This window comes from Lichenostomus cassidix, unplaced genomic scaffold, assembly GCF_008360975.1.
Source record: "Lichenostomus cassidix isolate B80296 unplaced genomic scaffold, HeHo_3.0 HiC_scaffold_33, whole genome shotgun sequence".
NCBI classification, from domain to species: Eukaryota; Metazoa; Chordata; class Aves; order Passeriformes; family Meliphagidae; genus Lichenostomus; species Lichenostomus cassidix.
Genome location: NW_028147632.1, coordinates 1,311,797 through 1,325,449, shown reverse-complemented (window position 1 = coordinate 1,325,449; position 13,653 = coordinate 1,311,797). Strand labels below are relative to the sequence as shown.

Here is a 13,653-nt window from a genome sequence, read left to right as displayed (position 1 = left end):
CCCAAATTGGGTAAAATCCCATTGGGATTGGGGTGGGAATTGGGTTCAGTGGGATTGGTTGGGATTGGGGTGGAATTGACCCCAAATTGGGGTGAATTGACCCAAAATTGGGTAAAATCCCACTGGGATTGGGGTTTGGGGTCGAGCTGAATTGGGTTAAAAACCCCCAAAATTGGGTTAAATCCTACTGGAATTGGGGGGAATTGACCCCAAATTGGGTCAAATCCCATTAGGATTTGGGTTAAAAATCCCTGGAATTGGGTTTGTTCCACCTGGAATTGTTTTAAATCCTCCTGGAATTGGTTTAAAACCTCCCGAAACCCCAAAATCAACCCCAAAAATCCCCAAAATCAACCCAAAAATCCTCAAAATCTACCCCAAAATCCCTCCCAAAAATCCCCAAAATCAACCCAAAAATCCCTCCAAAAGTCCCCAAAAATCCCCAAAATCAACCCCAAAATCCCCAAAATCCCTCCCAAAAGTCCCCAAATTTTCAAAAATCCCTCCAAAAAATCCCAAAAATTTCCAAAAATATCAAAAATTTTCAAAAATTTCCAAAACCAACCCCAAAATCCATCCCAAAAATCCCAAAATTTTAAAAAATCCCCAAATCCCTCCCAAAAATTTTCAAAAATCTCCAAATCCCTCCCAAAATTCCCCAAAATCAACCTCAAAATCCCTAAAATCCCCAAAATCAACCCAAAAATCCCCAAAATCAACCCAAAAAAATCCCAAAATTTTCAAAAAATCTCAAAATCCCTCCCAAAAATCCCCCAAATCAGCCCCAAAAACCTCCCAAAAATACCAAAAATTTTCAAAAATCCCCCAAAATCCTCAAACCCCCCCCCAAAAAAATCCCCAAAAAAACCCCAAATATCGCGACATTACCTGTCAGGATCCTGGAATTGCTTGTCTATCGTGATATTCTACTTGTCTATCGCGATATATCCCCAAATAATCCCAAAAAATCCCAAATATCGCCCAAAAATCGCGACATTACCTATGGGGATCCTGGAGCTGTTGTAGGCCCGCATGGAGCTCTCCAGGTTCTGCTTGTCTATCGCGATATTCTGCAGAGCTCCCTGCGCCTCGAAGCTGGCGAACTGCTGGAACTCGGGCAGCCGCCAGACCGTCTCCTCATTCTCCACGTGGAAAATCTCGTCGCCGTCGAAGTCGAACATGAACTGCCCGAATTCTGCCCGGGAGTCCAGGGATTTCTGGTAGAACTCCGTCTGGATGATGCTGTGAGGGGGGACTGGGGGGAGAAAATGGGATTTTTGGGGTGAAATCCCAAAAAAAAAGGGATTTCGGGGTGAAATCCTGAGAAAAAATGGCGATTTTTGGCTAAAATCCCAGGAAAAATTGGTGATTTTTGACCAAAATCACAGGGAAAATTGGGATTTTTTGCTCGAAATCCTGGGAGAAATTGGGATTTTGTACTCAAAATCCCAAGAAAAATTGGGATTTCGAGTCAAAATCCTGAGAAAAATTGGGAATTTTTGCCTAAAATCGCAGGAAAAAATATTTGGGATTTCTACTCAAAATTGCAGGGGAAAATATTTGGGATTTCCACTCAAAATCCTGAGAAAATTTGGGATTTTTGGTCGAAATCCCAAGAAAAATTGGTGATTTTTGACCAAAATGCTGAGAAAAATCAGGGATTTTTTACTTGGAATCCTGAGAAAAATTGGGGATTTTGGTTTGAAATCCCAAGAAAAATTGGGATTTTGAGTCAAAAGCCCAGGAAAAATTGGGGATTTTGCCTGAAATCCTAAGAAAAATTGGGGATTTTTGCCCGAATTCCGCCCGGGAGTCCAGGGATTTCTGGTAGAACTCCGTCTGGATGATGCTGTGAGGGGGGACTGGGGGAAAAATCAGAATTTTGGTCGAAATTCCCAAAAAAACCCGAATTTCTACATGAAATCCCCCAAAAAATTGGGATATTTTGACCAAAATCCTAAAAGATTTGGGGATTTTTGCTCAAAATCGCAGGAAAAAATGGAATTTCTACTCAAAATTGCAGGGGAAAAAGGTTGGGATTTCTACTCAAAATCCTAAGAAAAATTGGGGATTTTTACTCGAAATCCTGAGAAAAATTGGTGAATTTTGACCAAAATCCCGAGAGAAACTGGGATTTTGTACTCAAAATCCCAAGAAAAATTGGGGATTTTTTACTCAAAATCCTGAGAAAAATTGGGATTTTGAGTCAAAATCCCAGGAAAAATTGGTGAATTTTGACCAAAATCCCACAAAAAATTGGGGATTTTTGCCCGAATTCTGCCCGGGAGTCCAGGGATTTCTGGTAGAACTCCGTCTGGATGATGCTGTGAGGGGGGACTGGGGGGAGAAATCGGGATTTTGGTGAAAATTCCCAAAAAAATTGGGATTTTTGGGGTGAAATCCCAAAAAAATTGGGTTTTTTGGACCAAAATCCTAAAAGATTTGGGGATTTTTGCTCAAAATCGCAGGAAAAAAATGGAATTCCTACTTGAAATTGTGGGGGAAAATATTTGGGATTTCTACTCAAAATCCCAAGAAAAAATGGGATTTCGAGTTGAAATCCTGAGAAAAATTGGGGATTTTGGCTTGAAATCCTAAGAAAAATTCGGGATTATTACTCAAAATCCTGGGAAAAAATGGGATTTTGAGTTGAAATCCCAAGAAAAATTGGAGATTTTTGACCAAAATCCTGAGAAAAATTGGAGATTTTTACTCAAAAGCCCGAGAGAAATTGGGGATTTTGTACTCGAAATCCTAAGTAAAATTAGGGATTTTGCCTGAAATCACAAGAAAAATTGGGGATTTTTGCCCGAATTCCGCCCGGCAGTCCAGGGATTTCTGGTAGAACTCTGTCTGGATGATGCTGTGCGGAGGGACTGGGGGGAGAAAATGGGATTTTGGTGAAAATCCCCAAAAAAAATTGGGATTTTTGGTCAAAATTCTGAGAAAAAATTGCCATTTTTGGCTAAAATCCCGAGAAAAATTGGGTATTTTTGCTCAAAATTGCAGGAAAAAATGGAATTTCTACTCAAAATTGCAGGGGAAAAAGGTTGGGGTTTCTACTCAAAATCCTAAGAAAAATTGGGGATTTTTACTCGAAATCCCAAGAAAAATTGGGGATTTTGACCAAAATCCCGAGAAAAATTGGGGATTTTTGCCCGAATTCCGCCTGGGAGTCCAGGGATTTCTGGTAGAACTCCGTCTGGATAATGCTGTGAGGAGGGACTGGGGGGAAAAATGTGATTTTGGTGAAAATTCCCAAAAAAATTGGGATTTTTGGGGTGAAATCCCAAAAAAAATTGGGATTTTTTGACCAAAATCCTGAAAAAAATTGGGGATTTTTGCTCAAAATCGCAGGAAAAATTGGGATTTCTACTTGAAATTGAGGGGAAAATAATTGGGGATTTCTACTCAAAATCCTAAGAAAAATTGGGGTTTTTGACCGAAATCCTAAGAAAAATTGGTAATTTTTGCCTGAATTCCCAAAGAAAAATTGGGGATTTTGTACTCGAAATCCCAGGAAAAATTGGGATTTTTGACCAAAATCCTGAGAAAAATTGGGATTTTTACTTGAAATCCTGAGAAAAATTAGGGATTTTTACTGAAAATCCCGAGCGAAATTGGGATTTTGTACTCGAAATCCCAAGAAAAATTGGGGATTTTGCCTGAAATCCTGAGAAAAATTGGGGATTTTTGCCCGAATTCCGCCCGGGAGTCCAGGGATTTCTGGTAGAACTCCGTCTGGATGATGCTGTGAGGGGGGACTGGGGGGAGAAATCGGGATTTTGGTGAAAATTCCCAAAAAAATTGGGATTTTTGGGGTGAAATCCCAAAAAAAAAGGGATTTTTGGCCAAAATCCTAAAAGATTTGGGGATTTTTGCTCAAAATCGCAGGAAAAATTGGGATTTCTACTTGAAATTGAGGGGAAAATAATTGGGGATTTCTACTCAAAATCCTAAGAAAAATTGGGGTTTTTGACCGAAATCCTAAGAAAAATTGGTAATTTTTGACCAAAATCCTGAGAAAAATTGGGATTTTGGCTTCAAATCCTGAGAAAAATTGGGGATTTTGGTTTGAAATCACAAGAAAAATTGGGGATTTTTGCCCGAATTCCGCCCGGGAGTCCAGGGATTTCTGGTAGAACTCCGTCTGGATGATGCTGTGCGGAGGGACTGGGGGGAGAAATCGGGATTTTGGTGAAATTCCAAAAAAAATTGGGTTTTTTGGTCGAAATTCTGAGAAAAAATGGCGATTTTTGGCTAAAATCCAGAGAAAAAATTGCCATTTTTGGCTAAAATCCCAAGAAAAATTGGGTATTTTTGCTCAAAATTATGGGAAAAAATGGAATTTCTACTCAAAATTGCAGGGGAAAAAGGTTGGGATTTCTACTCAAAATCCTAAGAAAAATTGGGGATTTTTACTCAAAATCCTGAGAAAAATTGGTGAATTTTGACCAAAATCCCGAGAGAAATTGGGATTTTGTACTCGAAATCCCAAGAAAAATTGGGGATTTTTTACTCAAAATCCTGAGAAAAATTGGGGATTTTGAGTCAAAATCCCAGGAAAAATTGGTGAATTTTGACCAAAATCCCACAAAAAATTGGGTATTTTTGCCCGAATTCCGCCCGGGAGTCCAGGGATTTCTGGTAGAACTCCGTCTGGATGATGCTGTGAGGGGGGACTGGGGGGAGAAATCGGGATTTTGGTGAAAATTCCAGGAAAAGTTGGGATTTTTGGTCGAAATTCTGAGAAAAATTGGGATTTTGTACTCAAAATTATGGGAAAAAATGGAATTTCTGCTTGAAATTGCAGGGGAAAAAAGTTGGGATTTCTACTGGAAATCCTGACAAAAATTAGGGATTTTGCGTGAATTCCCCCAAAAAATTGGGGATTTTGGCTTGGAATCCTGAGAAAAATTGGGATTTTGAGTCGAAATCCCAAGAAAAATTGGGGATTTTGACTTGAAATCCTAAGAAAAATTGGAGATTTTTGACCAAAATCCTGAGAAAAATTGGAGATTTTTACTCAAAAGCCCGAGAGAAATTGGGGATTTTGTACTCGAAATCCTAAGTAAAATTAGGGATTTTGCCTGAAATCACAAGAAAAATTGGGGATTTTTGCCCGAATTCCGCCCGGCAGTCCAGGGATTTCTGGTAGAACTCTGTCTGGATGATGCTGTGCGGAGGGACTGGGGGGAGAAAATGGGATTTTGGTGAAAATCCCCAAAAAAAATTGGGATTTTTGGTCAAAATTCTGAGAAAAAATTGCCATTTTTGGCTAAAATCCCGAGAAAAATTGGGTATTTTTGCTCAAAATTGCAGGAAAAAATGGAATTTCTACTCAAAATTGCAGGGGAAAAAGGTTGGGGTTTCTACTCAAAATCCTAAGAAAAATTGGGGATTTTTACTCGAAATCCCAAGAAAAATTGGGGATTTTGACCAAAATCCCGAGAAAAATTGGGGATTTTTGCCCGAATTCCGCCTGGGAGTCCAGGGATTTCTGGTAGAACTCCGTCTGGATAATGCTGTGAGGAGGGACTGGGGGGAAAAATGTGATTTTGGTGAAAATTCCCAAAAAAATTGGGATTTTTGGGGTGAAATCCCAAAAAAAATTGGGATTTTTTGACCAAAATCCTGAAAAAAATTGGGGATTTTTGCTCAAAATCGCAGGAAAAATTGGGATTTCTACTCAAAATAATGGGGGAGATTGGAATTTTGAGTAAAAATTAGAGGAAAATTAGGATTTCTACACAAAATCCCATTAAAAATTGGGATTTGTACCCAAAATTCCAGTGGAAAATTGGGATTTCTACTCAAAATCATGGGGGAAATTGGGATTTTGGGTCAAAATTGTGGAGAAAATTGGGATTTTGGGTCAAAATTGTGGCGAAAATTGGGATTTTGGGTCAAAATTGTGGAGAAAATTGGGGTTTCTACTCAAAATTGTGGGGAAAATTGGGATTTTTACCCAAAATCCTGGTCGAACAGGGGGGTTTGGAAACCCCCAGACCCCAAAAATCATGGAAAATTGGGATTAAAACACCCCCAGACCCCAAAAATCATGGAAAAACAGGAGTTTTGGGATTCTCAGACCCCAAAATTGAGGGAAAAAAAGAGAAGTTTGAGCTCAACCAGCCCCAAAATTCCGGGAAAAGAGGAAGTTTTAATACCCAGTTCCCCAAATTTTAGGGACGGGGGGGTTTGGCAATCCCAAAACCCCAAAAATCGTGGGGAAAAAAAGGGATTTGGGAAATCCCAGAACCCCAAAATCCTGGGAAAATGGGGGATTGGATACCTGGAGACCCCAAAAATTGTGGAAAAGTGGGATTTAGGTAAAGTCAGAGCTCAAAATTTTGGGAAAAGAGGAAGTGGGAATGTCCAGTTCCCTAAATTTTGGGTACAGGGGGGTTTGGACACACCCAGCCCCCAAAAAATTGGGGTACAGGGGGCTTTGGGGATTCCCAAAGTCCCAAAAATGTGAGAACAGGGGGGTTTGGGAAATCCCAGAGCCAAAAATCCTGGAAAAAAGAGGAGTTTGGTAAATTCCAGCCCTGAAAAACCTGCAAAAAAAGTGGTTTGGGAACTCCAAGAGCCCAAAAATCGTCTGTACAGGGGGGTTTGGGAAATCCCCGAGCCCCAAAATTCTGGGAAAAGAGGAATTTGAGCACAATGAGACCCTAAAAATCCTGGAAAAGAGGAAATGGGAACTCCCAGTTCCCAAAATCCTCAGTACAGGGGGGTTTGGGAACTCCGAGCCCCAAAAATTTTCTGTACAGGGGGGTTTGGGAACAGCCAGAGCCCCAAAATTCTGGGAATAATGTGGTTTAGGAACTCCCAGAGCCCAAACATCACCTGTACAGGGGGGTTTGGGAAATCCCCGAGACCCAAAATTCTGGAAAAATGGGAATTTGAGCACAATGAGACCCTAAAAATCATGGAAAAATAGGAAATGGGAACGCAAAGTTTTGTGGGGGGTTTGGTTGGTGTTGTGGGGGGTTTGGTGAACCACATCCTCAGTACAGGGGGGTTTGGGAAATCCCAGAGCCAAAAATCCTGGAAAAAAGAGGAGTTTGGTAAATTCCAGCCCCGAAAACCCTGGGAATAATGTGGTTTGGGAACTCCAAGAACCCCAAAATCCTGGGAATAATGTGATTTGGGAACTCCCAGAACCCAAAAATCACCTGTACAGGGGGGTTTGGGAAATCCCCGAGACCCAAAATTCTGGGAAAAGAGGAATTTCAGCACAATGAGACCCTAAAAATAATGGGAAAAGAGGAAATGGGAACTCCCAGAGACCCAAAATCCTCAGTACAGGGGGGTTTGGAAACTCCCAGCCCCAAAAATTGTCTGTACAGGGGGGTTTGGAAAATCCCAGAACCCCAAAATCCTCAGTACAGGGGGGTTTGGGAAATCCCAGAGCCAAAAATCATGGGAAAAAGAGGAGTTTGGAAACTTCCAGCCCTGAAAATCCTGGGAATAATGTGGTTTAGGAACTCCCAGAGCCCAAAAATCACCTGTACAGGGGGGTTTGGGAAATCCCCGAGCCCCAAAATCCTGGAAAAAGGGGAATTTGAGCACAATGAGACCCTAAAAATCATGGAAAAAGAGGAAATGGGAACTCCCAGAGACCCAAAATCCTCAGTACAGGGGGGTTTGGGAACTCCGAGCCCCAAAAATTGTTCATCTGAAAAGAGGAATTTGAGTACCCTGAGCCTCTCAAAATCCTGGGAAAAGAGGAAGTGGGAACTCCCAGTTCCCCAAATCCTCAGTACAGGGGGGTTTGGGAACTCCTAGAGCCCCAAACCTGCGGGAACAGGGGGTTTCGGAAATCCCAGAGCCCCAAAATGCTGGAAAAAGAGGATATCGAACTCCTAGATCCCCAAATCCTGTGTACAGGGGGGTTGGGGACACACCCAGCCCCAAAACATCCTGGGAACAGGGGGGTTTGGAAACTCCTAGAGCCCCAAAATCTCGGGTACAGGGGGGTTTGGGAATTCCCAGAACCCCAAAACCGTGGGAAAAAAGGAGTTTGGCCACTCCTGACCCCAAAAAATGGGGAAAAAAACCCGGGGAAAACCCTGAAAAAACAGGAAGTTTGGCCAACGCCCTTCCCAGAAAAATCCCCCAAAAGCGTGTTGGACCTTCCCAGTCTCCCCGATCCCCTTTTGCCATGGATCCAGGACACCCCAAATCCCAACGCCGCGGCTCCAGGACCCCCCAAAGCCCACCTTGGAGCCCCCAAAGGCCAGGCAGGGTCAGCGCCAGCAGCAGCAGCAGGCAGGGGCAGCTCCGTGCTCCATCCATGGCGCCTCGGGATGTGGCGACACTGGGAAGGGTCGCTGGTGGTCCCAGTGCAGCGGCGGCGAAGTGTGGGGAGTGGGAGTGGGGGCGCAGCGCCCCAAAAGCGGCGGAGCCAATGGGAGGGCGTGTGTGTTGTGTCGTCACCGGTTGCCGGGTAGAGCCTGTGCAAAACGGGCCCCAAACCGGCCCGGCCAATCGGAGCGCGTCCAAAACAACTGCGGCCAATGGCAGCGCGCCCAAAACCACGCCCAGGCAATGGGAGCGCGTCCCAAAACGGCGCCCGGCCAATCAGAGCGCGCGGGGCGGATGATCCCGCCCTGCTCCGGACTGGAGCTCCCAGTGCAGCGGCTGCTGCGGGGCTGGCGGCAGCTGCCCGGCGCTGGCCATGGGGCGAGTGGCGGCAGCTGGGGCCCTACTGGTGGCACTGGTGGTGCTGGGAGCCACCCCGGCTGCGGGCGCGGAGCTGTCGGGTGAGCGGGGGGAGCAGGGAATGCGATGGGAAAGGGGGAAAAGGGGAAAGAAAGGGGTTTGGGAGCCCAAAGTGGAGGGGGAGGAGGAGGGGAAGCCGAAAGGGAGAGCGGGAGGGGCTGAGGGTTGGGGGAAGGTGAGGAAGGGGTGGGAGAGGGTGGGGAGGTGGGGAAAAGGAGAGGGTGGGAGCCCAAAACTGAGCGGGAGGGGGAGGGGGATGGAGAAATTGTGGGTAAAAGGGTGGAAAAAGGGAAAAAAGAGGAATGGGACCCCAAAATTGAAGTAGGGAGTGGCTGAAAATGGCGGGGAGTGAGGATGTGAAAGGGGAAATAGGGAGAAGGGTGGGAAAGAGGAAGTGGGAGCGCGGGCAGGAGGGTCCCATGGCGGCCGTGGGGCACAGGGGGTGCGGAGTGGGGATCCGGGGTGACCCCCGGAGCTCTGGGATCGATGGGGGTGCTGGGGGAACCCCTGACCTGTGCCTTGCACACACAGGGGTCTGCCAGATGATGTTTAAGGCTGAGTGTCACTTCATTAACGGCACGGAGAAGGTGAGGTTCCTGGACAGGTCCATCTACAACCGGGTGGAGTTGGCGAGGTTCGAGAGCGATGTGGGGAAGTATGTGGGGTTCACCCCGCTGGGGGAGAAATGGGCCAAGTGCTGGAACAGCAAACCGGAAAGATTGGAGTACGCACAGACTGCAGTGGATTGGTTCTGCCGGGACTGGTACAAGACCGTCACCACGTTCGGCGTGGAGCGCAGAGGTGAGCGTGGGGCAGAGGTGTCCCCTCAGGCTCTGCCCTGGCAATGACCCTGCAGCCCCTCAAACCCTCCCTGGGAATCACCCAGAGCCCTCAGCCCTCCTTGTGCCAAACCAGGGGCTTCTTGTCCTTCTCAGTGACTCTTGTGGCTCTCCCAGTCCATCCCAGTCCCCCCCAGTCTCTCCCAGCCCCCCCAGCGCGTCCATTTCAGCCAAGCGTGAAGATGACGCTTCTCAGATAATCACAGCGCGCGTCTCTGATGACTCATCAGGCAGACAAGCAGCGCCGAGTTCCCCGCGCTGGATTTAACATCTCAGTGCCGCGGAATTCACTCCCAGTTCCTCCCAGTGCCACCAGAGTCACCCTGAGTGCCACCATAGTCCATCCTAGTGCCACCATGGTCACTCCCAGTCCCTCTTATCCCATTCCCAATCCATTCCCAATCTACTTCCAGACATCCATTCTCTCTCTCATAGAGTGCCCTCCCAGTGCTCCCCAATCCACTCCCCTCTCTCCCAGTGTGCCCCCAGTCCCTCCCACTCCATTCCCAGTCCCTCCCAGTGCTAGCACAGTCACTCCCAGTCCCTCTAAAGCCAATCCCAGTTCATTCCCAGTCCACTCCCAGACCTCCATCCTCTCTCCCAGCGCCGTCCCAGTACGCCCTAATCCAATCCCCTCTATCCAAGTCCTTCCCCAGTCCCACTAATCGCAATTTCTGTACATTTCCAGTCCCTCCCACTGCAATGCAAATCACTCCCAGTGCCTCCAACGTCCCTCCCAGTTTGTCTAATGCCAATCCCAGTCCATTCCCAGTGCACTCCCAGATTTCCATACTCCATTTCAGTGCCCTCCAATGCCCCCAATTCACACCCCTCTCTCCCAGTGCCCCCCCATTCCCTCCCCCTTCATTCCCAGTCCCTCCCAGTACCACACCACCCCTCCCAGCTCTCTCCCAGCGCCCCCCCAGCTGATCCCAGTGTCTCCCCTCTCTCTCCCAGTGCCCCCCAGCGTGTCCATCTCGCTGGTGCCCTCGAGCTCCCAGCCCGAGCCCGGCCGCCTGCTGTGCTCCGTGATGGATTTCTACCCTGCGCAGGTGCAGGTGAGGTGGTTCCAGGGCCAGCAGGAGCTCTCGGAGCAAGTGATGACCACCGACCTGCTCCCCAACGGGGACTGGACCTACCAGCTGCTGGTGCTGCTGGAAACGCCCCCCCGGCGCGGGGTCACCTCCCCCTGCCAGGTGGAGCACGTCAGCCTGGAGCAGCCCCTGAGGCGGCACTGGGGTACGGCCAGAGCCCACAGCGCCGGGGGGAGCGGGGGAGGCACTGGGGGGGCTGGCAGGGGGATTGGGCTGTGCTGGGGGGAACTGGGAGGGAGGTGGAGAGAGGCTGGTTTATAGTGGGAGAGGGGCTTGGGGGTGTGGGAGGGCTGGGAAGGGGTTGGAAGGATGTTGGGGAGGGTGGGATGAGGTTCTGGGGGTGCTGGTGGGCACTGGGAGGGAGTTTGGGGGTGCTGGGGGGAACTGGGAGGGAGTTTGGGGGTGCTGGGGGGAACTGGGAGGGAGTTGGAGTGAGGCTGGAGGGGCTGGAAGGAGATTGGGGATGGAAAAGCAAAGGTTGGAATGAGGTTGGTTGTGCTGGGAAGAGACTGGGAGGGACCTTGGTGAGTCCTGGTGGGGCTGGGAAGGGACTGGGAGAGGGTTTGGGGGTCCTGGGGCAGTGGGGGACAACTGGGAGGGGTTGTGGGGTGCTGAGAGGGACGGGAGGGGCTTTGGTGTGTCCTGGGGAGGCTGGGAATGGATCGGGAGGAGGTTTCAGGGGCTCCTGGGTGGGCTGGGGGCGACTGGGAGGGTGCTTGGAGGGGCTTGGGGTGTCGCTGAGAGGTTTTTGGGGGTCCTGAGCCCTGCTGACCCCCCAGAGATGCCGCCGGACGCTGCCCGCAGCAAGATGCTGACGGGGATCGGGGGCTTCGTGTTGGGCTTCGTCTTCCTGGCGCTGGGGCTCGGCTTCTACCTGTGCAAGAAGGTGAAGGGGGGTCCCGGGGGTCGTGTCCCCCCTGCCCCGGAGCGGCTGTGCTCCCCCCGGGGCCCCCCAGCCCGGTGTCACCCCCTTTTCTCTGCCCACAGAGCTCCTGAGCCGCCGCCGGCCGCAGCCCCTCCCCGTGGCCTCGGGCCCGGCCGGGACCCCCCGCTCTGTCCCCGCGCTGATTCTGGGGAGTCGTGTGTCCCCCCAGCCCTGCTGTCACTCTGACCCTGCCCGGCTGCTCCCAGTGCTCCCAATAAAGCTTCCCAGTTGGCTCCGGTCGCGTTTCTTGGGGGGCACTGGGGAGGGACTTGGGGGGACCCCGCGGTGGGGCTGTGACTGGGGGGCAGACCTGACCCCGGGATGGATCGGGAATGGGGACCCCCGTGTGTCCCCAAGTGTCACCCCGCTCTGGAGGGCCTTGGGAGGCAGCTGAACCCCGACACGGCACACAGCGAACCCCAAAAAAGGCGCTGACACCCCGCTGAGCCCCCCAGAACCTCCAAACCCCATAGAAAAACAGCCCCGAAAAATAGCCCCGCGAAAAGGAGCCAATGGGAGAAGGCGCTGAGCGATTCTGATCCAATCCGAGCTCGCGGCGCTGATGACTCTCCAGTTCCCAGGCAGACCCGCAGCGCCCAGCGCTCCCCACCCCAACCCCACCTGCGCCCCCCCCTCGCCCCCAGCGCTTCCCGCCCGCCCAATTTGGGGAGGGGGCGCCTGGGGGGCGCCCAGGCCTGGCCCGGAGCCCAGCGCTGCCCCAGCCCGACCTGCCCCGGCTCCATCCCGGCTCCTCCCGCGGCATGCGACGGCGTGGGGAAAAGGGGGGGAAAGGGTGGGCGCTGGGCTTGGGGGGAGGAGGAGAAGGGATGGAGGAGGAGGAGGAGGAGGGATGAGGAAGGAGCGGCAGAAAGGCCGGAGATCCGAGCAGGAGGAGGAGGCGGGAGGACGAAGGAGGAGGAGCCGCGGGAGGAAGCAGGAGGAGCCGCGGGAGGAAGGAGGAGGAGAGAGGAAGAGGAGGAACCGGAAGAGGTTGGAGAGAGGAAGAGGAGGAGCAGCAGAAGCAGTGCGGAGCTCTTTGTCTGCCGCAGCCCCGGGAGCATCGGCGCCCCGCACGCCGCAGGTGAGGGGGAGGAGGAAGTCGCCCCAAATGTCTCGGGGGTCCCCGAGCGGCGTTTTTTCTGGGCGGGTGTTTGGAGCTCGCAGCTTGCGGGATTGAGCCCCAAATCTCGTTCAGGGTCGCTGGGAGGGTTTGATTGTGCGGGGGGAACGTTTGGATGTGGCGGAAGGGCAAAGCTGAGGCGCCAGTGGGGCTTTGGGGGATATTTTGGGGGCTGCAGGTGGGCACGGCCCGGTGTCGGGGTGGGAGGGGGACATGGGGCATGGGGTCCGGCCGGGAGAGCGGTGGAGGGAAAGGGCGGGAGCCCCGGAGTGGGGTGAGCGGAGAGGGGCGATGGCGGAGCTGGGGGAGCCCCGGCAGGCTGGAGAGGGGGGAGCGTGGCTAAGGGGGAAGCCTGGGATCCCTGGAAGCGCGGAGCAGAGAATGAGGGGAGAAGGGACCCCTGGGACCCCCAAAACCCCCGGATCATCCCTAAGCGGGACCCTGGAAAATAGGGAAGCCCGGGAGGCACGGGAGCCCCATGAGTGCAGGGAAGGGAGAGCCTGAGGAGGCCAAAGTGCAAAGAGCAGAGAGGGGGAAATCCTGTTAGGGTTTTGAGGTGAATGGTGGTGGTTTGGGGTTTTTATGGACACAAACCCCTGGGAGAGTTGCAGAGCTGGAGCTGGGCAGGAGGAACCCCCAGGGCAAGGCGCTGAGCCCTTGTTTTTCCCCCAAAGCAGGATTTGTCATTGCCAAGGCGTGGCTGGATGGAGGAGGAGGAAAAGGCCCGGAGATGCAGCCGGAGCTCGGAGCTGGGGGAGAAGCCTGAGGGCAGAGAGAAGCCCCACAAATGTGGGGAATGTGGGAAAAGCTTCAGGTGGAGATCTGATCTTATCAGGCACCAGAGGATCCACACTGGCGAAAAGCCCTATGAGTGTGGGAAGTGTGGGAAGAGCTTCAGCCTGATATCTAATCTGATGCGGCACCAGGTGATCCACACAGGGGAAA

At 50.9% G+C, this 13,653-nt stretch overlaps 1 protein-coding gene and 1 pseudogene across 2 annotated transcripts in view; both read left to right on the top strand.

Annotated features, from left to right (window-relative positions):
• The first annotated feature begins 8,619 nt into the window (after positions 1-8,619).
• On the top strand, positions 8,620-11,821 carry LOC146421373 (class II histocompatibility antigen, B-L beta chain-like). The gene is made up of 5 exons (XM_085047526.1): positions 8,620-8,771; positions 9,262-9,531; positions 10,527-10,808; positions 11,443-11,549; positions 11,651-11,821. The coding sequence occupies exons 1-5, from the start codon at positions 8,687-8,689 to the stop codon at positions 11,657-11,659; spliced, it is 753 nt and encodes a 250-aa protein (XP_084903652.1). The 5' UTR covers positions 8,620-8,686; the 3' UTR covers positions 11,660-11,821.
• A 747-nt stretch (positions 11,822-12,568) lies between these two features.
• LOC146421354 (uncharacterized) overlaps positions 12,569-13,653 on the top strand; it is a 155,690-nt pseudogene continuing 154,605 nt past the window's right edge. The window contains exon 1 of the transcript XR_014848705.1: positions 12,569-12,669. The product of XR_014848705.1 is annotated as an uncharacterized LOC146421354 (transcript). The remainder of the gene's footprint in view (positions 12,670-13,653) is intronic.

Coding starts and splice junctions, on each gene's coding strand:
- LOC146421373 (XM_085047526.1), top strand. CDS start 8,687: ATGGGGCGAGTGGCGGCAGCTGGGGCCCTACTGGTGGCACTGGTGGTG. Junction 8,772..9,261: donor TGCGGGCGCGGAGCTGTCGG/GTGAGCGGGGGG, acceptor TTGCACACACAG/GGGTCTGCCAGATGATGTTT. Junction 9,532..10,526: donor GTTCGGCGTGGAGCGCAGAG/GTGAGCGTGGGG, acceptor TCTCTCTCCCAG/TGCCCCCCAGCGTGTCCATC.